At 36.2% G+C, this 25,655-nt stretch overlaps 1 protein-coding gene and 1 non-coding gene across 18 annotated transcripts in view; both read left to right on the top strand.

Annotated features, from left to right (window-relative positions):
* Positions 1-25,655, top strand: part of EYA4 (EYA transcriptional coactivator and phosphatase 4) — a 266,652-nt gene that overhangs the window by 132,538 nt on the left and 108,459 nt on the right. For all 17 annotated transcript variants that reach the window (XM_028494438.2, XM_028494432.2, XM_028494431.2 and 14 more), the window contains exon 3: positions 5,761-5,810. In XM_028494438.2, the coding sequence (XP_028350239.1) occupies positions 5,761-5,810 (50 nt within the window). The remainder of the gene's footprint in view (positions 1-5,760; positions 5,811-25,655) is intronic.
* Positions 2,511-2,646, top strand: LOC112064655 (U8 small nucleolar RNA). Its single transcript, XR_002891588.1, has one exon. It is a non-coding gene; the product is annotated as a U8 small nucleolar RNA (small nucleolar RNA).

Below are 25,655 nucleotides of genomic sequence, written 5' to 3'. Positions count from 1 at the left end.
AGGGTGTTGGTACATGTTACTAGTGCTTGGTTAAAAAAAAGGTTACTTCAGTAGTCTAATTTAAAAGATTTATTTGATGGTTAATATATTGCAAGAAGTAACTAGTAGCATCAAAAATTGTTCCACAGAATGTTAGTTTCAACTCTTAATTTTAAAACAACCTGATAAAAGCAACTGGCAAATCTAGCATCGGAGAGAAAGGCTTGCTGTGGAGCATTCAGTTCTAATTCTGTCCCTGTTAGTGCTAGCTGTGTGACATTGCCAAGTTGTTTAACCTCTCTGAGCCTTGGTTTTCTCAGAAGGAGGATTTCATCCATCACGCCCGTCTTCATAGATTAAGTGATATTACATATATATAGTCCAGTACAATGAGTGGAAAAGAATACTTAATAAATGGCAGCAATTATCATTATTATGATATATTAAAAATTGAACTTTTAAATATTTAGGTGTTTTGATCTTCATTTTAAAAAGATTAGTTTATATGTTTATGAATTTTAGTTTTTTAACATTTACTCTTTAAAATGCGCTCAGGGGGCTTCCCTGGTGGCGCAGTGGTTGCGCGTCCGCCTGCCGATGCAGGGGAACCGGGTTCGCGCCCTGGTCTGGGAGGATCCCACATGCCGCGGAGCGGCTGGGCCCGTGAGCCATGGCCGCTGAGCCTGCGCGTCCGGAGCCTGTGCTCCGCAACGGAAGAGGTCACAACAGAGGGAGGCTCGCATACCACAAAAAAAAAAAAAAAAAAAAAAGCTTAAAATGCGCTCAGAGATCAGGATTTAAAATTTACTACATAATTGCTTGCAGATTAATCTCTCTAGTTCTCAGCATCATCATCTGTGAATTGGGATAAAAAGTAGTATCTACCTAAGCATGTGCCTGGCATATGATAAACACTCCAATATTTTAGCTGTTGTTCATTCATTCAAAAATTTCAGTGTTTGATGTTTGTATCTTCATTACATACTAATAGTTATTTTCTTGAAATAAACTCTTAATTCTTTTTCATCTTGCTTTGATTTTTGCATGTACTTTTATAACATTAAGTAGGGTTAAAATTCACATTTTTGCCACCAATTAAATGCATTTAACATTATTTGTCCTTTTTCTCTTGGCATATTTTTGGCTCATTTCCTTGTGTGTCTTATGAAAACTAAGATTTGGATTTAAATTATGGGCATGAAATTCTGCCTCGTTTCTTGGCCTGCTTGTTTCAGCTTTATTCAAAACAAATTCAAAACTAAATTAGCGGTCATTAAAGACAAAATTCTACGTATTTTGTAAGAATAGTCTTCCTTTAATAGTGTGTATATTTCAGCAGTCACTGTTTAATGAAGTATTGATCTCTCAAATGGGACAGTATGTTTAAATTTAGGTAAAACTGTCCATTTGGCTTCTAATTCTGTGATCAAGACACTGTAAAACATACAAGTTTCTTTATTTAAAATTTTTATTTATTATTTTTTATTGTAGTAGAGTTGATTTACAATGGTGTGCCAATCTCTGCCGTACAGCAAAGTGACTCAGTTATACACATATACATATTTTTATATTCTCGTCCATTATGGTTTATCACAGGATATTGAATACAGTTTCCTGTGCTATACAGTAGGACCTTGTTGGTTATCCATTCTAAATGTAATAGTTTGCATCTACCAACCCCAAACTCCCAGTCCATCCCGTTCCCTCCCCCGACCCCCTTGGCAACCACATGTCTGTTCTCTATGTCTATGAGTTTGTTTCTGTTTTGTAGATAGGTTCATTTGTGCCATATTTTAGTGATATAAGTGATATCATGTGGTATTTGTCTTTCTTTCTTACTTACTTCACTAAGTATGATAATCTCTAGTTGCATCTGTGTTACTGCAAATGGCATTATTTCATCCTTTTTTATGGCTGAGTAGTATTCCATTGTGTGTGTGTGTGTATACACACACCACATCTTCCTTATCCATTCATCAGTCAATGGGATAAGTTGTTTCCATGTTTTGGCTATTGTGAACAGTGTTTCTATGAACATAGGGGTGCATGTATCTTTCTGAATTATAGTTTCGTCAGGGTATATTCCCAGGAGTGGGATTGCTGGATCATATAGTAATTCTATTTTTAGTTTTCTGCGGAGCCTCTGTACTGTTTTCCATAGTGGCTGTACCAACTTACATTCCCACCAACCGTGTAAAAGGGTTCCCTTTTCTCCACACCCTCTCCAGCATTTGTTATTTGTAGACTTTTTAAATGATGGCCATTCTGACTGGTGTGAGGTAGTACCTCATTGTAGCTTTGATTTGCATTTCTCTAATAATTAGTGATGTTGAGTATCTTTTCAGGTGCCTACTGGCCATCTGTATGTCTTCTTTGGAGAAATGTCTATTAAGGTCTTCTGCCCATTTTTCGATTGGGTTGTTTGCTTTTTTGTTTGTTGAGTTGTATGAGCTGTTTGTATATTTTGAAGATTAAGCCCTTGTCTCTCGCATTATTTGCAAATATTTTCTCCCATTCTGTAGGTTGTCTTTTCATCAGGTAGGATAATTCTTACCTGTTCTTTTTGGAAGGCAAAATAGAACATGACGATTGGAGCTTGCATGACTTGTGATTAACGTCTCTGCATAGTCAGGACTTGCAAAACAAGTTTCTTAATGATCATCTAACTTTTCTCCTTCAATTCAGAGGAAAGATAGGGTTTTGAAGTATTTTAAAGAAGTCATAAGTTAACTTTATTTTTTTGATCTTTGGTATTACCAAAGTTTTTTCAAGGACAGATTAAAAGGTCAGATCATATTCTACTTTATACTTTGTTTCAATCAATAACAATATTCTGTCAATTCTGTCTTAGAAGTATCTATCAAAAACATCCTCTCAACTCTCCCCATGGCTCCTGTCTTAATTCAGGTCTTCACCATCTCTCACTGATGGACTGAATGATTCACTTAGTGAACTAGTATTTGGGGACTCTCTTAATCCATTTGGGCTGCTATAACAAAATACTGCAGGTAGTGTATAAACAACAGAAATTTATTTCTCACCATTCTGGAGGCTGGGAAGTGCAAGATGGAGGCTCCAGCATGGTTGTATGTGATGAGAGCCCACCTCCTGGTTTAGAGCCAGTGACCTTTTTCTCACTGTGTCCTCACATGGTAGAAGGGCTAGGGAGCTCTGTGGGGTCTCATTCGTAAGAGCATTAATCCCATTTGTAGAGCCTTCATTTTCATGATCTAAGCACCTCCCAAAGGCCCCACTCCCTAATTCTGGGGGGTGAGGATTATACATATGAATTCTGAAGGGGTACAAACATTCAGACCATAGCAAGGAGCATCTATTCAAGGCTAGGGATTAGTGATATACAAGATCAATGCCATGTCTGCTTTCATGGAATGTATACTTTCTCTCTTGCTGCATTAGGCTCTTATCTGTCTCTCAGTCCTCAGCCTGTCCCCTTCCACACTACCTCCTGCACCATCTCTACCCAGTCTGTTTCTTAAAATCCTTCATCGGTCTTCATTGTCCAAAGATTAAATTCCAAATCCTTTATCATTTATAAGGTCTTCATAATATGGTTCCTCTGACAAACCCCATGATGTGGAAGTACCTACTTTTTTCCAGATTTCGTCTTTGAAGCCTATGTCCTTTAAGACTTAGTTCAGAAGTCACTTGCCTCTGAACAAGTAGATTGCCCTCTGAACATCGACCTCACTGTATAAACCTCTCCTGTAGTAGTCATGGTATCCTAAATATTATTCTTCCCTCATTCGACCATGAACAAATGAATAAAAGCCCTAAAAAGAATTACTTTGAAGAATGCAAAGTTCTAACAATATCTAAAAGAATATCTATATCTACTTCAATCTTTCATCATATTCTTATTAAGCATAAGCTATGAATCTGGGACTGTGCAAACTAGATAGTAAGTAATCAATAGATGTGTTCTCTGGCATTACAATTACTACTTTAAGAATAAATTAAAATAATAAGAACTTTCTGGTTAGTTATTTGGAGAAAGATGTTTTGTAAAGCCATTGGTATTAAAGATTTTTTAAAATCTTTGTTTTTTAAACCATAGGAAGCTTGTCTCATTCTGACTCTTGCTTGGAAGTATCTGTCTAGTTTGCTTGTGTGATCTGGAGCTCCTTTAGTCAGTCCCAAAGTCAAGCTATCATAGTCTTTCAGAAAGTGACATTCACTTTGAGGTGATTTCTACATATTCATTGGGCAGTTCATATAGTTTCTGGTGATGAATCATAGGAAAGAACCAGTGGGAAAGAAGGGTTTTATTATCGTGTCCTTCCCTTTTAGTTCTTATTTTTCATGGAATTTTTAATGGACTTTTGTGGGTTTCATAGTGAATTCTATGCTTACATTTTAAGAAAAGTTTTCCTTTTTCCCTTTTCTTTTTTTTAAAACTAATTACTCAAAAATATTTCTTCACCCTTCCATCTCTTGATGCTAAGTTTCATATTAAGAGCATAGAACCTTTTTACATTTTAGGACAGAGATAATAATTTCTTTGCTAACCAGTTTTATTTTCATACTGTATGAATGTATACACAGGATGCAAAAAAGAGTATAGTTAATCAAGCAAATACTTGATTTCCCCAATTATAAAACATCTAGGCTTAGAACTGAAAGCAAAAACATGGATTTTTGAAAGTGTAAGGATCTTTTTTTTTGTATTTGTATTTTTAAGTCAGAAGAGGAAAGAGTTACTTTGTGAGCTGGAAAGACAATGCTGTATCTTTAACATTTAAAACTTACTCTTAAGTGATGCCGTTTGTATCACGGTTCACAATTATGTAGTATACTCACGGTGTATATTCAGTAGACTTATTTTCACTTCCAAGCTACATATTAGAAGTTAAAGTGCCTTGGATTCTGTAGGTTGCATAAATAGACCATGGCAATGTAAACACCCAGAGTGTATGACAATGGACTTGTTAATGTATACTGTTTATGCTCCATATTAACTAAGGAATTTTTGAAACGGAATTTACTTTGCATATAATGTACCATTAAGACCATAATAATCAGACATAGTTATCTGTGCTTGAAGTTAAATCGTGAAAGGCAATGGATGTTTGCTTTACCTTATTTTAGAGGATGTATCACACACTTTTGTCCAGAAATGGATACCGTGTCCTAAAAGTAAAAGTTATTTCCATTCTTTACCTTTTGTGGGTTAAAAACCACTAAGTTGAAATACAGTCTGCAAAGTATACTCTAAATATATATGAGATGTCTGTGAGCAATGCCGAAACTTAATTGATATGCTGAGAAATGTATAAAACATACAGCCACTGGATTGAGAAAATGAAAATTAATATATGAATGTTTTAGCTAACACTGTGCTTTGCCCCCAGAACCTGGTGTTTATTATTGCGCACTTTAGTAGGAGACAGAAGCAGTATCAACTGGAAAAACATTTCTTAGTGAATTGAGAGCAGTATGACTTTTCCAGTTCCTAAGTGGGAAACCTGTTTCTTTGGTTTCTTTGTTCCTAGTTAAGCTAGTCCCAAGCTATTTTAGCTGAACATTTTACATACTAATGGAGTCTAGGGAAGTGCCTTTGGCAGCTGTTCATAGGATAATAATGAAATACACTATTTAATACTGCATGCTACTGCTGTAAAATGTGGGGAGTATTTTATAGAGATCTTGGTGAGCAGAGCTGTAGCCACTTTAAGTTTAACAAGTTTAAGTTGAACAAGTGTGTGAACCTGAATGAGGAAGTTGTATTTTCATATGAGACTAACTAGTACTCTTTCCTTACAGGTAAAGAAAACGTGCACAGAATCAGATGTTCCAGAACCCCAGAATTCCAGGTACAGTAAAATAGAGGCCAAGACTTCACTAAGAAAAATTGCAATTTTGGAGAACTAATAAGACATTAGACTCCAGATACAACTGTGTTTTAAAACATTGAGTTTAAGAACTTCTCTGTATGGAAATTACACATTAGACTGGCTAGGATGCCATTAATCATAATATTAACAAAAAGGACACTGACAGAAGTCAACTGTAAAGAACAATAGTGGGAACATCTCTAGGAACACTTGAAAATATATTCCCTTAGCATTCATTATTTTAAGTTCACCCTTATTTTTCTTTCTAATCTCTTCTTATAACGTATTCACATTTGAAATTTTGCCAGAAACTGAATGCCTCTTAAATCTGTGTTTACCAAAAATCTACCTTTTTTTTTTTTTCAATCAAACATTGCTAGATTTTGAGAATGCCATCAAAGAGAAAAGATAAAAAGTAACTTGGCATTCTCTTTATGGTTATATAGAGCTTGAAGAAATGATGAATTAAAGTGGTCAGGCCACTACATACAGGAATTTAGCCCCATTTAGTTGTTTGTGGTTGGACCAGATGCCTAGGTCTGGTCCTAGGCATTTTAGGTCTATACGTTTTCATTGTTTTTATTTCAAAATTTTAAATGGGTAAGTAAAAGTATTTTAAATATCATAACAATAGTAAATGCATATCCTTCATATGATATAAATGATATAACTTAACTTCTTGCATTAAGAAATTTGTGTTTAACGGTGAGATGGGTGTTAGTTTATTTTGTCCTACTTGCTCCAGTTTATGATGTATGTAGTGATTCTCTTGTTATAGTAAAACAATACAGAGCTAGGTAAAATGTTAATGACCACCATATTTTCGTTTTGGAAAGCAAATATATATTATATACAGTCCATTCACAGTCTGAGTAAATCTTCCTTTGTTTTATGTAATATGATATTCTTATAATTAATTCCTATATATATTATAGTGAAATGATTGTGTGTGGTCTTTTCTTTTGGATCATCAAAAGTATATAACATGATATAGGATTTTTGACATGTGATCTTTGTCTTTTACGATTAGATATCAAAAAAGAACCAAATAGTTTTAGCTTATTGGAGCTTTAGGAAATGGATGAACCATTAAATTTTTCCTACAAAGCAAAGGAATTCCAGGATGCGTAGAGAGGGGGACTCAAGCTCTATTCCTAGTGGACATTTCCCTCCTGACCATTTTGCTGACCTCTATGAGAAACCCACCTATGACTTATAGTTTAACTAATTAGATAATCTTTGCAAGTAGCTGGTCTTGAGGGTTAGTAGGGAAAACAGAACATATAATTATATTCTTTTTATTAATATTGTATATCAAAATGTTTTACTCCTTAGGCCGCTCAGGATTTTTGGACAGATAGTGTTAGTGCTTGAACAAATTTTAAACAAGCAGAAAGCCACCAAAGTGATTCAGTGTTTTCAATTTATATCAATAAGTTAGAAAAGAAAGAGAGAATTCAGATCTCAATGTATTTAAACCTGTAATTAGATCATTCTCATTTATCTAGCAAATCCCAGCCCATATGGCCTTAAAAGTGCAATTTTATTTTTAAGATAAATAACAGTTGTTTTTAAAAGATTGTTTTAAATATATTTTGTTATATATTATTATTATATAATAGAAACTAATTGAAAAGTGTCTTGACTTCTTGGAAACTACTAGCTGGTTGCCATGGATTAGCTGCTTCTGAAAGTTTCCTAATCTGCAATATATGGGTAAAATTAGGCAAATCAATTTCTAAGGATTCTAAAGCTTTGTGATATAAAAAACAAACACATAAAGCACCCTTGTTTATAAAAACCCGAGATGGAAAAGCCTTCAAGAAAACTTAGACTCATTTATTGATTCAGTGTTGCCCAGACATTTTGATAGTGTCTGGTCCCTTCTCCTAACTTCTGGTGCCAATGACAACCTCCGCACCCTCACAGTGTCAGTAACCAAAAGAGGTGGCTATTCTTGGATTCTCTATTTATTCACAGATATTAGGTCTGGGAGTGGCAAAATGGCATTAAGTCAGTGCAGTGATGGAACACCAAGAAGAGAATAAAGATATGCTATAGAACATCTTGCACAAAAAGGATACAATAACTTACTGAATAGTCAACGAATCAAGGGATGCCAAAATTAATAATTATTATATGCATGTACTGAGGTTCAGTTTTTATAAGCAATCAGAAAAAACATGAAGATGCCTTTATTATAGATAATGGGCAGCATTGCTTTAGCATGTACATGTATGGGTACATTCTTTTTTGCTCATTAAGAACCACAAACATTCATATATTCTCTCTCTCTCTCCCCCATGCCTCCCTCCTTCCCTCCCCTCTGTGTGTGTGTATATGTGTGGCGGGGGGGGCCGGGGAGAGAGAGAAAGAGAAAGAGAGTTAAGGCCTGGGGCTAGGTAATTCTATTCTAAACAAATCTATGGTAAAGAACTGAGCTCAAAATGAAATACGGTATCAGCATAAAATGCATGGGAGCTGGAGACCCATTGCCTTCTAAAATGCTCCCTCACTTGGAACCTAAAGCTAATATCATTCATTTATTTAGCTAGCTTTATAGTATGTTGGTTTTGGATTTGAAAAGATTAGAATAAATGCAGATGGAAAGTGTTTTTACAGTAGGGAAGTAATTAAATTGGGCGTGGAAACTTTGCCAGGGAAATTTTTGGAGTGACATATGTGTAGCAGCAAATTCTTTGTCTTGCTTGGCCTTAATTCCTCTTTTGGAAAGAGATGCTTGGCCCTCAGATGTGACTGGTAGATTAGAAAAAAGAGAATTTACAAACCCATACAATGTAAGGAAGGTAAAATGTCTTAGAAATAGTATTATGTGTATATACTGAAAGTCAGACGTTAGGGACAGTATTCTCTCAGTTTCATAAGACTGTATTGAACTTGATGTCATATGGAAAGGGATAGAATGTGCTTCATGGAAAAACTGACATTCCTTAAATGTACTTTTTTTTTTTTTTTTTTTTTTACTTTCTCTGTGTCGTAACCATGTTGAGAATGTAGTGTTGTAGGCCTTTGTTCCTAAAACCCATGTTAACCTTCAAATGGGTACATGAGAAAACTAAAATTTATATTTCTCATGCTTTACCTTTCCCTAAAATTAAGTCTATTACTAGACAGACCATCTTAAAAAAAAATCTGAATTATCATTTTTATGTTGATTTTTTTCTATATTCATGGTGACTTTATTTGTGTAGATAGATTTGTGTCTAACATGAGCCATCCCTGAAAATACATGGTTTTTGTTTAATTTAAAATAATAGATATCTCCTGGAGTGAAGTTAGAAGTTTCTATGAGTGTCATTTTTTTTAACTCTTCTACTTTTCATTTATGAGGTGAGGAAATAATTTATCTCATTCTTTAATTGCATTCTTGGCAAATATCTTAGAGTGCCTATATGTTAAAATAGTCCCCATAATACCCGAATGATTTCTCTGGTAAACTTCTGTTTCTCCTTATTTTTTCCTTTTTGGGCCACTAACTAGTAGAGCATTTTCACCAAGAAGAGATAAAGAACTTAGAGAGGAAATAAAACTCAAATCAGCCAGTTTTGTTATATACTTGTTTTGTTAATTAAGGAGTAAATGGAAATAAAAATTTTGGTGAAATTGAGCTGTGAAGTGACTTCTGGGAATTATACCAGTTCTTTTCCTATTATTGTTCTGTCTCATTGTGGCTACAGTATTGCCAGCAGATTACAGTAAAGAGATCTAAAGGAGAATATGAAAGTATATATATAGGAAGTACTTATGGTACATATGAGCTAAGATGATAGTTTTTGCACATGGAGAATAAAAAAGATTCTGTGGGTAATGGTGAGGGTGCCCTCGTCTATACTAACTACAATTATCAAGAGAAAGGCAGAACAAATCCCCAGCTTTTAAGGAAGCATTGGAATTAATCTCAGTTTAATATCATAATATTTAAGTGAGCCTCAGGAAGTTTATCTATTCAATGTTTATGTGTAAAAGCTTAAAAAATGCAACTAATTCATCTTATGTAAATAGTTATGATATGACAGTGTTATATTTAAAGTATTAAGTTATACATGATTATTTTCTAGCAAAATAATTATTGCAATAATTCCAGAAGCCTGAAATGTTTATCTGTATATAATTGCCTGTCAAAAAATTAAATGCTATATTGTTTTCATAGCAGTGAAAGCTGAGGTCCCCTTGGTGAAAACACACATTGTATTTCACTGTGTCAAATCAGAGGTCCATTTAGCCCAAAATTCTGTCTCCAAGAAGCATCAAAAATTATTAATACCAGGTTGCATTTCCTCAAACCTGAAAATTTCAAGATGTAGTTCCAATAAACTTAGATTCTTTCAGTAACACAATCTAACTGTATAGTCCATGGAATTATTTAACCATTTCTTTGACTTAGTAATACATTATTGACTACCTTCAGATCCTGAGATTTTATTCTTGATCATTTTTTGCTTTCTTTCCATTTCTTTTTTTTTTTTTTCCACATATAATCTCTGTTCACAACTCTTGATGTAGCCCACCATGTCTAGAATGCTCTGGCCACTTCCTATTACTCTAGCCTCAGTGTCAATCAGCCTTCCCCTGTAAGAAGATCTGCATTTACAGATGCAATGCTCCTCCCTCCACAGAGGCTGGACTGCTCCTTCCCCTCTTGCGCTACCCTCCCCCTCCCAGCTTTGCTCACCTGCTGAATTTCAACTCATCCTTCAGATCTCTGCTCAGTACTTCTTCCTCAGAGCAGCCTTTGCTGCTTCTGGTCCCACCGTCATCAGGGCCTCATGGCCTTCTCCTTCACAGTTGCCTCGTTTGATCAATGCCTGCTTCATGCACTACACTATAAGCTCCACAAAGTGAGGGATCATCTCTGCTTTCTTTTGCTCCCCATTGTAACATTAGGATATAACACAGGGCCTGGCACAAAGCAGGTCCTCAGTACATACCCGTTAAGTGAATGAATAACTTCCAAATACATAAATCCAGCTTGCAGTCTCTCCTGGAACTTCTCTTGTAACCACAAAGTCCGAATGTAATTTTATTAGGGATTTTTCTCGGCCATCTCAAACTCCCTTTGTATAGAATGATTACTTTCTATCCCCCAGGATCTTTTCTTTCCAGTGATAATTCTCTCAGTTGTCCTGCCTCCGAACTTCAGAATAATCCTTGACTTATTTCTCTCTTTCCTTTCCCAAATCCTGTTGGTCATCAAATTTTATTTAATTTTCCTCTGTTGTGTTTTGAATCTCTTTATCCTACCCCTTCCCACTGCCACTATGGAAGTTCAGGCTCTTGTCACCTCACCTCTGAACTAATACAACAAATCCCCTATGGCTTCCTTGGATATAGACCTTGCCTTTCTAGTCTGCTGGGTTGTGGGACGAGCCTTTCTTAAATGATACACTTTCCATGTGGGATTGTTCCTTATTAGACACACAGTATTTAGTAGACATTTAGAGTATACACAGAAGCATGAACGAATAACTTTAAAAGTGAAAGTGTGTGCAAGAGGTAAAAATAAGGACATGTACTATTCATGCCTAATTGCTGTCCATAAGAGGTCAAGGATTACTTGGGCTACCTGTTATCCACTCTCTTATTGCCCTTATTTTGGTGTGTTAGATGTTCATTGAGTCCCATTTCATTTTCTTCCTTTAGCTCTAGATTGACAGAAGAGTTCTTGAATTTAACATGGTCCATAGAAAGTAAATTCCAGAAAAAAAATATACCAGTCACATAGGTACCTTTATTTTCATTCCGTTTTCCTGTCACCATTACCTACATAGACATTAGAGTGAAATACGATATTTGTGTACTGTGCAGTTAGTTAGCTGAGAGCATCTGTTTAGGAGAGTACTTCCCTGCTAGTTCTCCAGATGAGCTCATTTCACTGAGGAATAGTCAAGAATGATACACCAGAGTGTAGCCTGAATTCTGAACACGGTGGGCCAGAGTGGTTAGGAAGAGTTGCAGGGAAGATTTAGGGCTACAGCTGGGTACCAAAGGAGAGATAAGATTTGAAGAAATGGGAGAAAGAGAATCCACAGTGAGGTTAAGGGGGGAAAAAGGACTAGAAACTGAAATTGAAAGGTATCTTTTATGGATGGTTGGTGAGTAGTCTCATTTGATTCATATGGAGAAATAGTCGATGAGATTGGAAAATAGGTAAATTTGCATAGACTGTGGTTGGCTGGGATTTCCTGTTCATCTGTTACCCACCTGTGTCCTCACTGCTTGGCTGCTTCAGTGTCTTTATCTCTCTTTATGATGGTTGGCTGGCTGCTCAGTCTTATTTTTTCTCCAGGATCCACAATAGGAGGAAAATATCCATGTGACACTGCTCCCGATTTTGTAATTTTTACCTCTTCAGACACCCAGATAAGAGAATCTCTCTCTTTCTCTTTATCTCAGTTCCAAATTTCCGTGGAAGGGAATGGTATCAGAGTGGCTTTCAGGAGCCACCTTTAGGAGCATATGAATCAGTGGTGAGAACAAATTCCAAGAAAAGGATGCTGAGCAGCTAACCCATCAGGTGCTGTCTACTTTCTACCTCTTCCCTACCCAGAGTATACAACTCACCTGTTTCATCCAACACCCCTTCCCCAAGCCCTTCATTTTATGTAATCCAGCATATATCACTCGCTCCTTCCCTGATTATATATAACTCACTGGTTATCTGTTTCACTAGTATGGAGATTTAGAGCTCGATTTTAGGTCAGGTGTCTACAAACTATGATCTGCAAAGTAGAGATCTCTTGCGAGAGCATTAAGTGGAATGGCAACCAGACTTCAAAGTAAGAGGAGCTCCATTCACCTCTTTTTGTAAACCCTTCTACCAATTTTTGACCTTCCTGTCCCCATCCTCAAACTGACCAGTTACTATTCAATGAACCCAATCTCCTTTTCTGCTCCCAAAGACCAATCCAAATAGAAATTGTTTTCTCCATTTCCTGTGGTTAATCTAATTATTAGATAATTGATGAATGTTCTTCATACTGCAATTTAAATTATTTACTTTTCTGAAGGTAAATTTGCCAAAATGAGTATCTAGGTCTGGACTTTCTTTCTTTTGAAACCAGTTCTCAAACCTACCTAAAGAAATACAATCAGCCATCAATCACTTGTAGTCCCAACTTGAAATTATGGCCACCTCTCTTACAGGTATTAGGAGGTCACCAATGAATTTCTGATCAGATAATAATATTATTAAAATTGTACTTGCGATGACAGATCAGCCATGGCACCGGTGCCATGGAGGCAAGGAAACCAACAGTGTGACTTACTTAAAAGGTCTGAGAGACATTTAGCAAATCGTGGTTATTTTTTGGAGAAGATCTTATACACCATTTTTTTTCATGGTTTAAACATATTTTCTAAATTTTCTACAGCATTTATTTACTTTTTGTCTTAAGAATGTGAAATAATGGATTTGGCTTGAAATTGGCATGGTGGCAGTGGAAGGATCTGGATTCTTCTTTCTGACAACCTTCATTATCCTCCAAAAATAAGAAAACTCCTGATTTCCTCACATGTATTAGTGATGAATTCCAGAGAATGGCTATGTTCCTGGTCAGCCTCTTCTATACTAAATTGAGTTCCTCTGAAGTCTTTATGGTTAATGATCTAAAACAGTCTTTCCGGAGACTGTTAGCTGCTTTGAATTAATTTGGTCAGAGTAACACATCACATAAAGTAGCATTTGTTTAGTGATTTTTATCCAGAGGATCAGAGGAGCTAAGATAAGACTCTACTTTGCATCACAGTAATAATTAAAATTGTTATTCAATGTGAGTAGAAACATTGGGGGTCCCATTTTATGTTGGGCCAACTTAACATGAGAACAAACTGAAGGAGCTTAGTTTTCTTTTCAGCAGTTCAATTATAGGAACATTTATTCTTGCCCTTAAAGTTACCATTTATTGGGTATCAGCCATGTGTCAGGCACTGGTCTGAAAGCTTGAGATACTTCAGTGAACAAAATAGGAGCATACGTAATAGTGGAGTATGTTAGAAAGTGGTCAGTTCTAGGGATCAAAGGGAAGATGAGGAGTATTGGGGAGAGTAGATTGTGATTTTAAATCAGATGATATTTAAGTAAAGGCTTGAAGGAAATGAGAGAATAAGTCAAGAAGAAGGCTGGGGGAAGTGCATTCACTTCAGGTTGAGCGATGCACAGGCCCTTCAGTGGACGCCTGCCTGGCATGTTCAAGCAACAACGGGGAGAACAGTGTGGCCAAAATGGAGAGAGCCCAGAGTTTCAAATTTGAAATAGCAACATTCTAAAAAAAGCTACTATTTCTAGTCTTTCCCATATTTTGAAAATATTTACTTGGAATTTAAATAAATCAATTGCAAATATTTGTTCTTGACTCATTGGTAATAGTCTCTGGCAGGCATCTCATCCATCACTGCTACCAGATGGGACTGATCCACAGCCAGGAACACCTCTCTTTGCCACACCACACACATTCTCCAAGACCAGGGCTCTCTCCTGATCAGAAGGCTTCAAGCGTCTTCATCAGCAGAGCTCAAAAGCCTGAAGCCTGTTTTGTTTGTTTCTTTTTTTTTAAGTAATGCTCTTAAAGTTTCAGCCGTAAATATAGATGAGGGCTTAGTAAAGATTCTAAACATTTGATTCGTAAAGGTGCAGGGATTCTGCCATTATCTCACATTTAATCATCACATCTCAGTTGTCTTAGCAACCTACACAATGTTCTCATTTGCTTTTCAATAAGCCAAGGGATGAATGGATTCTTTGTTCATGAGTTTATGAATTTCTATCACCTGATACTTGATGTCTTTCTGGCATGCTTACTGTGCCAGATAACTGTCTCTATTTTCTTAAAATTCATGTAACCAAAATTAAACTCTGTTTTTCCTAAAAAACTAAATTTCTAATGGGAAACTATCCAACCTCAGATAAACATAAATAAGCTTATATTATAAAATGTTTTTGTTGTAACTATAATTAATTTCCAAGGCTCAGCAAACTTGGCAAACTCAGTTATCCAGCAGACTTGACACATGCAGGCATATTTGTGAACTAAAGAGAAAGAAAAAAGCCTGATGACAAATCTAGGTGTCATAGAGTCGATTCCCCCAAAATCACATGCTTGCTTCTCTCTGATGCTGTCTTGGAGTGTATGTTCTCTTACCTTATGTATATCTCTAATTTTCGAGCTCATACCGTAATAAAGTGGATGTGGGCATGCTTACACGGCATAATAGGCAAATGTGGTAGACTGCCTGAGTTCAGATTCCAGCTGTTTGGCCTTGTTGCAAGCTACTTTACTTCTCTGTGCCTCACATACCTTCACCTGAAAAATGGGATTAATACCATATTCTCCCATGGGGTTATTTTAAAGACTAAATGAAGCAATATAGGGAAAACACTTAGAGACGTACCTGCTACATATTAGGTGAATTTAAATGACGGCTCTTATAACAAATACGCATGGTGATGGGATTGATAAGTGACAGTGTAACAATAAAAGAGACAGGAAAATAATGAAACATAAATGTAAGAAAGCAAAATGCTTAATCATGTGGGATGTTTTGGCTATTAATGCTAGAAGCCCTGTATGCTTTAGTAACCCCTGAGGGCAGCCCTTAGTACAGTGTACTGATTCTCATTAGTGTTGATCACCTTGATTCTATAAGTAAAAGTTAAGTTGTGTTTATCATCATAACACATTTTAGAATTATTTCTATATAAAGTGATTTCCTTTTAAATGTGCTACTGCTTAAAATGGTGTAGATCTTAGCGACAGCGAGAATTTTGACTAAACCCTAACAAGCATTCTTTGAAGGTTCTTGATAGCTGAGATTTTGTAGAATTATTCCTTTTTTCCACTAATAGGAGCAACTCAAGTGTCTGGATCATTTAGAGATTTTTTTTTTTCAGTCCAGTTCTGGTACCTGCCGCATAGTAGGAAACCAGTAAACATTTATTATATGAACAAATGAATGAATGGGCAGCCAGTTTTTACTTTTTTTTTCTTTTTTGGTGAGAAGTTCTTCATGCTTTTACACTATTCTCACCACGATATGCTGCATTATAGCTGATAAGGCTTAAATGTCATTTGTAAACAAGGGCAAGTCCAAGAGAGGCCTCTGTTTGCTGTAGCGAGGAGGATGACTCTACATCCCAGCTTGCCCCAAGTACAATCCCAGTTTACTTCGGCTGTCCCAGTGTCCCTTCTGGCTAGAGACACTTGACTTTCAAGAAAAATCCCAGTTTGCCTGATAAATAGTGTGATCACTCTAATTCAGATCATCATTCCCTTACCAAACTTTTTGAGATAGAAAATGTGACAATCAATCTCTCTTTCTCCATCCCTCCCTCCTTCTTTCTTTCTTCCCCTTCCTCTGTGTCTTCTTCCTTTCCTGTCTTAGGGGCGACTTTTATCATGGGACATTGCACTTTTATCTTTAAAGTAACACTATGTGAAAATGCTCCTTGAAACAAAAGATCACCTAGGAAATGATGGTTCTGTTCTATAGGCTTGACTTAAATAGGAGCTTGTCTGTTGCATTCTGTCATGTGATTAATTTGTAGAAATTCCATGCTTCTCAAGAATAATACCATCTTTTCAAGAACACACCCAGTCTTATTACATGATGTGATATAATCCTGTATTATTTATCCTCCCCCGTGTTACCCATTTTTTCATTTTCTACTATTCTTCTGATGGAAGATCCAGAGTCCCAACTAATGGGGATGTTACGTATCATGCTTGGGAAAAAGATGACTGATGTGGTTTGGCAGAATGCCAAGGGAGCAGCACACCCTCCTGCAGCAGCTGCTGTGGGAGCATCATGCCCGGCATCCAGCAGGAAACAAAACCGGCTGCTGTAGCTCAGACATGGATTTTTACATAGTCTTAATCATAATGTTGCAGAGGTGCTCTTGGGGTAGTTATTGTTCTAAGTTTCTCACTATGTATTGTTGTTTATTTTAAAAAGAGAAGCAATGCTGATAACCATGGTGGAGAGAAAAAATGAGGTGTGTGTGTACATGACTAGATGACCCACTGTGTGGATGACCCACCAGTGTTTCTCCAAAGGGGATTTTAAGAGTCGATTCTTTGCTATGCAGGACTGTCCAGCACATTGCTGGACCGTCAGAACCTGGCTTCTTCCAAATCTCAGTAGCAGCCCCGTCACTGTGAGAACCCCAAACTCCCTGGTGTGTTTTCACACACTCCCCAAGTACCCAATAGATGGCTGATTGTAATCAGAGGAGGCTACTATGTATCTTTAAAAATTCATATGTGTCTCGTGGAGGTTTTTTAAAAGATTTGAGAAATACAAGGTTTAGAAAATGATCCTAGGGAAGCCAGCCTTCCAGAAGCCCAGAATGAGTCACTCAACTTTGTTGGAAAAAGCACTCTCTTCTCTTCTATAGCCTCTGACAGTTAACCCCAGCTGTGGCTCTCACAGACACTTGACATTGGAACAAGGGCATCCAGTGAGAGTATAGACAGCAAAACACAGCTCATCAATAACTTAGCAAAAAAACTCAAGGTCGGTGTCCCAATAACATCATCTGACTGTAGGTGCTACTTAGACAGTCAATAAGCTCCAGAGTCGGAATTCAAGGCCTTTTCCTGACAACGGGAAAGAGCAATGTAAGGTTTCAGAATTATTTTCAAAATTTCTATATGTTCAGTGCCTTTTACTCTTTCCATTCCATTTCCAATCTATTGAATTTCTTCTGACAAATTCTTGGTATTAGGGCATATGAATTTGTATAAAATTGAATTTTACTTTATGGAAATGTTTTTCTTCATGCAAGGGGAATTAGTGATCTTTGAGGAATATTAGGAATAGCTGGCTTATAAGTATTGATAACCTCTCTTGGTTTCTCATGTATGAGTGCTCTAAAAAGGGATTGGAAAGTCTTTGGAATTAATTTATCTTACTTGCATGTGCAATATACTCCCACATTCTTTACATTGCATTCTTTTGTGCATCCTTTCTGCTATGGTCATGCATTGAGGGTCCTTTTTAATTAAAGCAGTTGAGTGGCTGCTAAATAAAATTGGGAAAAAGAGAAGACAGGCAAAACGGAGGCTTATCTTCAGGTCAAGAATCTGATGAATAGCAAAGGAATGCTTGTTTTCCATCCCTGCAATTCCCGAGAGTAGCCAAACTGGTTTTACAAACCATGTGAATTGATTCTACGTGTCTTGGGAAGGGCAAGGGGGTTGTTTAAACTAGTTTATTTGAAATATTTTGAGTTTTTTACTTTTTAAATAATGTTACCTCTTTTTTACGGGAAGGAATTTTATGCAATAGACTTTCATTAAATTGAATTTTCACCTCCAAAGTGAGGCTGCATATCAGTTGGTTGAACTCTCACTAACTGAATGACTATAAGGGCAGGTTTCCATTTCTTCTTATTTAGGGAGTCAGATTTATCCAACTGCTATTTTTTTTTTCTTCATATTTTCATGTTACTTTTACCCAGCGGGCTTTTCTGTTGATATTGTCAGTAGTAAGAGTTAAACTTCTGAGTCTGACATGTGTTTCTTATTTCAAAGTTCTCTCCTAAAATTGCTCTTTTTGCATGCATGCTATAGGTTTATTTGAAAACTTTGGTTTTAGCACAGTCCAAAATTTCGATGAAACTGTGGACATTTTCTTGGGTAAATTGTCCATACTGTAGAATGGGAGGGTGGTTTCCTAAAGAAAGTCCTGGAATGACTTCTCTGAAAAGAGGCCAATTTGCAGGTTAAAATTGTATTTAGTAAAATCTTGCCCCCCAACTGTTAACTTGTAAAATGTGTATATAAACAAGAAACCTGCACAGGGTTATTATAGCTGATACATTTGGTACGTGATGCGGGATGATTGATTTGTTTACAGATTAATCATAAAGCATGTGGATGAAAGTTAATTAAATAAGAATAAGCTATAGCATCACTACATGGTTATTTATCTTCTGACCAAATGTGTGCCTTCCAAGGTCTGCAGTCTTTCAGGCTTCTGTTTAGAGGAGTGCCAGCTCAGGTCATGCTAAATCCAGGTCAGAATCTGAAGGGAATCAGCTTGCTTTGCTAGTGGATTTTCTGGGCATAATTTATACATGCTCAAATTTTTTTTCAGTGTCAGACCAAGCATATTTATGTTATAATTTATTCTTCATTTAATTTGGAGCAAATATAAATTATTCCTAATGAAGCATTAGGGACAGAAGGAAATTACTTTTGTTAAACAAGTACTTTGGTATATTTTCCCCCCTCTTTCAAGTAGAGGATTCCTGTGAAAAACCGGTATTCAGTATTATTCATTATCTGGTTGGTTCACTAGATCAAGATGTCCGTGTGTAGTGTAGAAAGATGGCAAAAGTTAGGTAGTTAAAAACAGGTTGATACAAGCTGTTGAGAAAAAAAAATCAAATGAGACCACTTATGTTTTAAATCAAGAATATGTTTTCAGTGAAAATATTTTCTAATGATTCACAGAAGAATGTTGTCAACTTTGACTACATCTGCTGAAAATCAAAATATAAGTAGTTACATAGCATTGAATTCTGGCAGGAGTTTATACTGTGACATGAAACAAAGTTCCCATTAAATGACAATACTTTTTATTTTTCTGGCTTTACAAGTAGTTTTCTGACTTTTAAAAATGTTCACAGCCTTTTTTTTCTCCTCCACATTATATGGATAAATTGGCAACATGCCCGTTTGATTTCCAGAGTAGGTTTCTTAAAATAATTTTGATGGGAAGATAATTGTTTAATGACAGTGTATAAAGTTCTGCCACAGTTTAAACAAAATTAAATGAGAGAAAATACAAAAAGGGGGTTTGTATAATTACTGGAAAAACATAGATGGAAGGAACAATTAGGCAGTTAGATCTGAAAAAATGGCAACGTGGGTTTCCAAATTTTGTAATATCCATAAGGATTCCTTGCCTCATTCTCTGATATTGCTTAGTTTTGTACGTTTCTGAGTCTGCACAACAGAATAGCAGTGCATTTATCTACTTATTTCTAGGTTTTTTGTGCTTATATAGTCTCTATTTAAAAGTTTCATATAAAAATGAAACACAACTACGTATTATGTGCAAAACAACATCATTACCAGAATCGATCCAGATAAAAATGAGAAAATTACATGCAAGCCCCCTTGTGTAAACAGTCTGCACTAATATAAGGACTTTATTTAGCAAAATTCGTGAAAATCGACTTCGCATTTTTGCCCTTGGACATCGTTCAAAGGCATCACACTTAAGTCAAGGATAGTAATATAGCACACAAAGTATTATTGGTTACTTTCTCTTTTAACAGTGTTATTTTTCTATATACCTTTGAGGTGTTCTAAATTATGATTTGGTTTCCAACCAACTTCAGTTAGCATCTGCTTCTTTTATGTTAAACTGTACACTTTTTCTTACTCACTTGGCATACATTCTAATCAATTCTAACCTCTTTGTAAGAATGTAGAAAAAGAGTTTGAAATGACTCATATGGGCAGTTTTGCTTTTGGAATTAAACTGAGGGGCACAGCTCAAGTGTCTACTTTGTTCTATCACTCTCTTCTTAAAAAATAGTATCAAATAAGCGTAGACTTTAGACACAAAAAGATCTGAGTTCAAGTGTCATCATCCTACTTACTAACATTTAAGTTTCCTCTCCTCTTTTACCCCAGAAATCTGGTGCCTTCCTCTTTTATATTCATGAAGACTAAATTAGATGATTTTATGTTTAATGTATGACACATAGTAAACACTCAATGAAGGCAGTTATCTTCCCAAGATGTGTACACGGATGACCCTGAGGACTTATGACTTGACCTGTTTTAAATGTGGCAGAATCCAGGACTCAGCTTTCCTAGAAATAAAGAGCCTTGGATTGAGGGTCTTTTTCTGCATAACTTTCTCTTATACCAGAAACACAGTAGTTTAGCAGACCCAGCGAAAAGATGACAGACAGCAGCAGTGCCACAGGAGAATGTACTGCTTTTTCTATCCTTTGAGCAGTAACCATAGTGAACTAAGAGGAAAAGGGGGGAGGGCTGGGGAGTTGCCCACCACCCCATTATGACCAGCCATCTTCACGGTGTATGGGAGGACTTTCCTTGACCTTTCTGCTCCAAGTGATGTCTAGATAATTTCAGCCAAAACATATTTTTTTTCAAAAGTATTTATAGTATTCTTGGGAGGGGGTACTTACATATGTGTATGTGTATACACACACACACACACACACACACACACACACACACACATCTTGTTTCTATCATTGTAGTTTTGTGGATCCAGAATGCACACCTACCACAGACAGCATAATAGCACAGAAGGATGTCTAATGATAACTCTTAAAACTTCCCCTTATTAGGGAGAAGTACTTTGGTGCCTTTGTTAAGTTGTAGAGTGGCAGGCTCATACTGTGTTATCTTTATTATTTAATTAGCTGCTCATTATTTAGTAAATAGCTCTCTAAATACAATACCTACCCTTTTAATTCCCTGTCAGATTTCTAAAAAGGTAGCATTCATAAAATAAAACAGTATTATAAAAAGCATTCCAAAGTGAAAATGTAGTTAAGTATCTAGAAGCTTAATTCAGACTACTTAGCAACACAGATGTTGAAATGTATACTAGAACAGTTTAGTCAGATTTTCCCTGAGCAAATTCATTTTGATGAAGCACTGTGAGAATTTCTGACTGTAATTAGGAATTGTATGCTGGCCTCTGTTTAGTCTAGTGATTCAGGGAGCACTGCAATATGAAGTTGCCGTTGAGGTTTGACTAGTACGAGATGTTGCTCCCTATTAATCCCTTGTGTAAAAATCCTGAGCCATCACTAAGTATGGTCTTTATATATTAGCTTGTCAATAATAATTAGGATTATGTTAGATACATATGAAGCCAGAAAGACTAGACTTTAAGCCCAAAAGAATAATAGAATGAATCCATTTGAAAATATAATAAAATCTCATGTTTGTAGAGAAATAAGAGAGAGGGTAACAAGGAAGAAGGACCAGTTAAAATTAGGGAGGAGCATGGTTTATAGAATGGTGAATTATTTGATACTTCCTTTAATTGAGAAGACAATGCTAATAAATAATTCTTATTGAATATTTGAGAAATGGCACTGTACAATGGTGAAGGGCATAGGCCCTGGAGACAGACAGTCTGAGGTGGAGCCCAGCTCCTTGGCATTTGCAAGTCCACCTGGGAAGCCCTTCTCTTAACCTCTCATGACTCTGCGTCATCACTTTTATCATGGGGATAATAACAATGCCTTCCTTCTTGAGGTCCTGTGAGGATGAAATTAGGTAATGAATTTAGCACTTAGAACAGCATCAAATGCCTTTTTTATTATTTCTGTTACTTCCATTGTGTGCATGTGTTTATGTAAAAGGAAGCGTTAGTATCGTGCAGGCCAAAGAGCGAAAAAAAGTGTTTTGCTAAGTTAGAATTCGTGTGCTTTTAGTGTACCTGAAGGTAAGTATGATTCTGGGATTCTGAAAGCAGAAAAGTTAAAAAAAATAAAAGTTCTTTCAGACCACCGTAATTTGTTTATAAAGAAAAACAGAAATTGGCCTGATAGAGAATGAAAACTATGAAACAGCTAATTGCCTTGCTTTATTGATGTTTTCCATAGGTTTTAAGTCCTAAAGACTTAGCCTAAACAATAGTGTTTCATAGAGCATATAGTGATATAAAATAAATAATCTTTCAATTTTCCCCAAAATGCCTTCTTTAACTGAAGTGGAAAAATAAGTACTACTTTGTTCTGGTATGTTTAAGTCAAGGGTAGTATAGTGTACAATGTTAGTTCCATATTAAAATGACGATTTGATGAAAGTGTTTATTAAGAAAGATTACATTTAACGTCAAGGATTTTCCTTTATATCAAGAACTATTTCTTTGTTATGATTGAACTCATCTCCTTAAAATAATCTTTTCAAATCTCAGTGATAATAACCTTCTATTTGCACAGTCATAATTTATACTGTCTTATAAAAGAAAGGAAGCTGCTCCATAACTAATACTTCAGAACTGGGAGGTAGATATCTTTCCCTATCGTATATTCTTAATAAAAATGTCTTGGGAATTTAAACTCTTGATTTCTTTGTGCTGCTTCCTTGGTTCACTTTTTAAAATTCAAAGTGAGTGTTGCCAAAAAGAGATAGATTAGATTTAAAAATATAAAGCACATTGTCTATTTCCTAATTCTGATATTATTCAGTAATGAAGGCAGAACAGATAAGGTCCCTAGTTACTGAAGCAATGAATAACTTTATTCCATTAATTCATTCACATCCATTTAACCAGTATTTATTGATGACCTATGTTTGTCCCAGTCACTGAGCTCCTTCTGAAAAGACAGTACAGACTCTTACTGGGTTTGGCAAGTAGTGGTTCCTAGTTCAATATTTTTTCCTAAAACATTCAGAACTGATTTTTTCATATTACAAATATAATACATTGTAGATCCTTTAGATTGGAAATACATTCAGTCATACTAAATAAAATAAAAATCATCTATATTTCCAGCTGCCACCATCTTGTAGTGATCTTCTTCTTCAACATCTTCTTCCAGTTACTGGCTTGACTGCTAAAGGCTTTTCCTAATAGAAAATACTTGAGACTAATAATTTTCTATGCATTTAATTATCAGGTAATATAAATCTATGAGTAACAGCATTTTCATTTAGTTTTGGGATGGACTTCTGGTCTACCTGTGTCCCTGCTTCATCGGCCACCTCAAAGCAGTTTGCTTATATTCAGCTTATAGTCCCCTTGCTCTTCATCTGAAGAGGGAGAAATGAGAAACACGAATTCCTCGTTCACTTGATTCAACATCTACGATTACATTCTATTTTCAGGCTCTCCCCTAACAGTACTTGTTCACTCATTCTTAGCTGCCTTTAAACGTGCTGTTCTTTCTGCTTGAACACACTCCCTTCGTTCTCCTTGTAAATAACTCTTACTTTTTCTTTCTCACTTAGGAGCCCACTTTCTGAAAATCATTTCTCAGTGTATGTGTTTGAGGCACCTTTCCCATCCACCTCCTATGCTCACCACAGCCATGGCCTTACCATACTGTGCTAGAATATTGTCTGATGCCCTGCCACCCTAACTGGTCTTTGGGTTGGTTGGGACCGTACCTTTTATTTGTATTCAAGGGACTTAGCCATCTGCTGGGACGTGGAAGTGGGTGTCATAAAATATCTACTGGATATGTGAATGAATGAATGAATTGATCAGCATCATTTTGGCAACCTCTTTTTTCCAATAAAAACCAGAATGGGGCTCCCCTGGTGGCGCAGTGGTTGAGAATCCACCTGCCGATGCAGGAGACACGGGTTCGTGCCCCGGTCTGGGAAGATCCCACATGCCGCGGAGCGGCTGGGCCCGTGAGCCATGGCGGCTGGGCCTGCACGTCCGGAGCCTGTGCTCTGCAACGGGAGAGGCCACAGCAGTGAGAGGCCCGCGTACCGAAAAAAAAAAAAAAACTGAACAAAAACCAGAATGGAATACGCTTCTTACAGCCTAAATGGTTCTGAATGAAAGTAATTATTATCTTGGTGGTAGAAAGCACTGTTGTTGTGAAAAACTCAAAGCTGTCTAGTAACTTTTTCTTATTTTTCTTGCATTTGTCACAGTGAGGTTACTAATTTCCACAGGTCTCATTAAAAAATTGTTCTCAATATTTTATATTCTACTACCTATCTAAGGAATGCAAATACTCTTGGTTCATTAATTCAACAAATATTTATTGAATTCCAATACTGTGTCAGGCACTACTTTAGGTGGGGGTCCAACAGGGTATAAAACAGACAAGAGTTTCCTCTTTGGGATTTACATTCTACTGGAGGAAGGTAAAAAAATAAGCAAGATTAATATAAAATATAGAATAGTGTATTAGGTGACGATAAATGCTTTGGAGAAAAACAAAGCCGGAAAAGAAAAGAGGGATTGTGTGGGGACAGAGGGTGATAATTTTGCATTGTGTGAAGCCTCAGTGAGAGCATCAGACAGGGGCAGTGATGGTGTGGGCCCTATCTGGGAAAAGAGTTCTAGGCAGCAAGAATAGCATGTACAAAGGTCCTGGGGTAGAGCATGTTTGTTGTGTTTTAGGGACATTGGGGCCAGCTGGAGAGCAGTGAAGATGAGAGAATGGTAGGTGATATGGTGGGGGGTGAGGTGAGGCAGAAAGCTTTTTGAATGAGTATATATATTTTTGGGGTTCTCTTCATTAAAAATATGCTAAGATTTATCATGACGTTGAGTACCTTGGTCTTCAAAATCCTCTGTTGTCCTCAGCTAAATGCCAATATGTATCAGTTAGATTGCATAGCCTGTATACGTTTTCAAGTTGAAAGCTATTAACAAGTTTTATAAAACCTGTTTTTATGTTATAACCAAATATATAATTTCCAGGATGCTACTATGATTTTCTCTTAAATTCTGGAATCTTTTCCGTCAAAATTAAAATGAAATATATGCAATTTTTTAAATTTCACTTTTCTTCATTTATTTGACTTTCAACTTTCAGATGTGTTGTCTGTGTTCTCTTTAGTCAATTTTGCCTACAGCTATTGGTGTAAAATCTCAGAACAATGCGTGATACACAGTGTTTGAATTTAGAAAGAAAAATAAAACTTTGTTACCACTTTTTTATTAGGGAAAGTGTTAATTAAAACTCTATAATTGAACTGTTTAAGTTAATGATTTAAATGCTAATTCAGTTTTATCAATCATGTTATCACGTGGTTTTATCAACCAACATCATTAAATAACTTAGTCGAGGCACTTTTTTTTTTTTTTTTTTTTTTTTTTTTGCGGTACGCGGGC

This window comes from Physeter macrocephalus, chromosome 10 (genome assembly GCF_002837175.3).
Source record: "Physeter macrocephalus isolate SW-GA chromosome 10, ASM283717v5, whole genome shotgun sequence".
Lineage (NCBI taxonomy): Eukaryota > Metazoa > Chordata > Mammalia > Artiodactyla > Physeteridae > Physeter > Physeter macrocephalus.
Note: the sequence above shows the minus strand (reverse complement) of the source record. Positions and strands in the feature narration are given on the sequence as shown.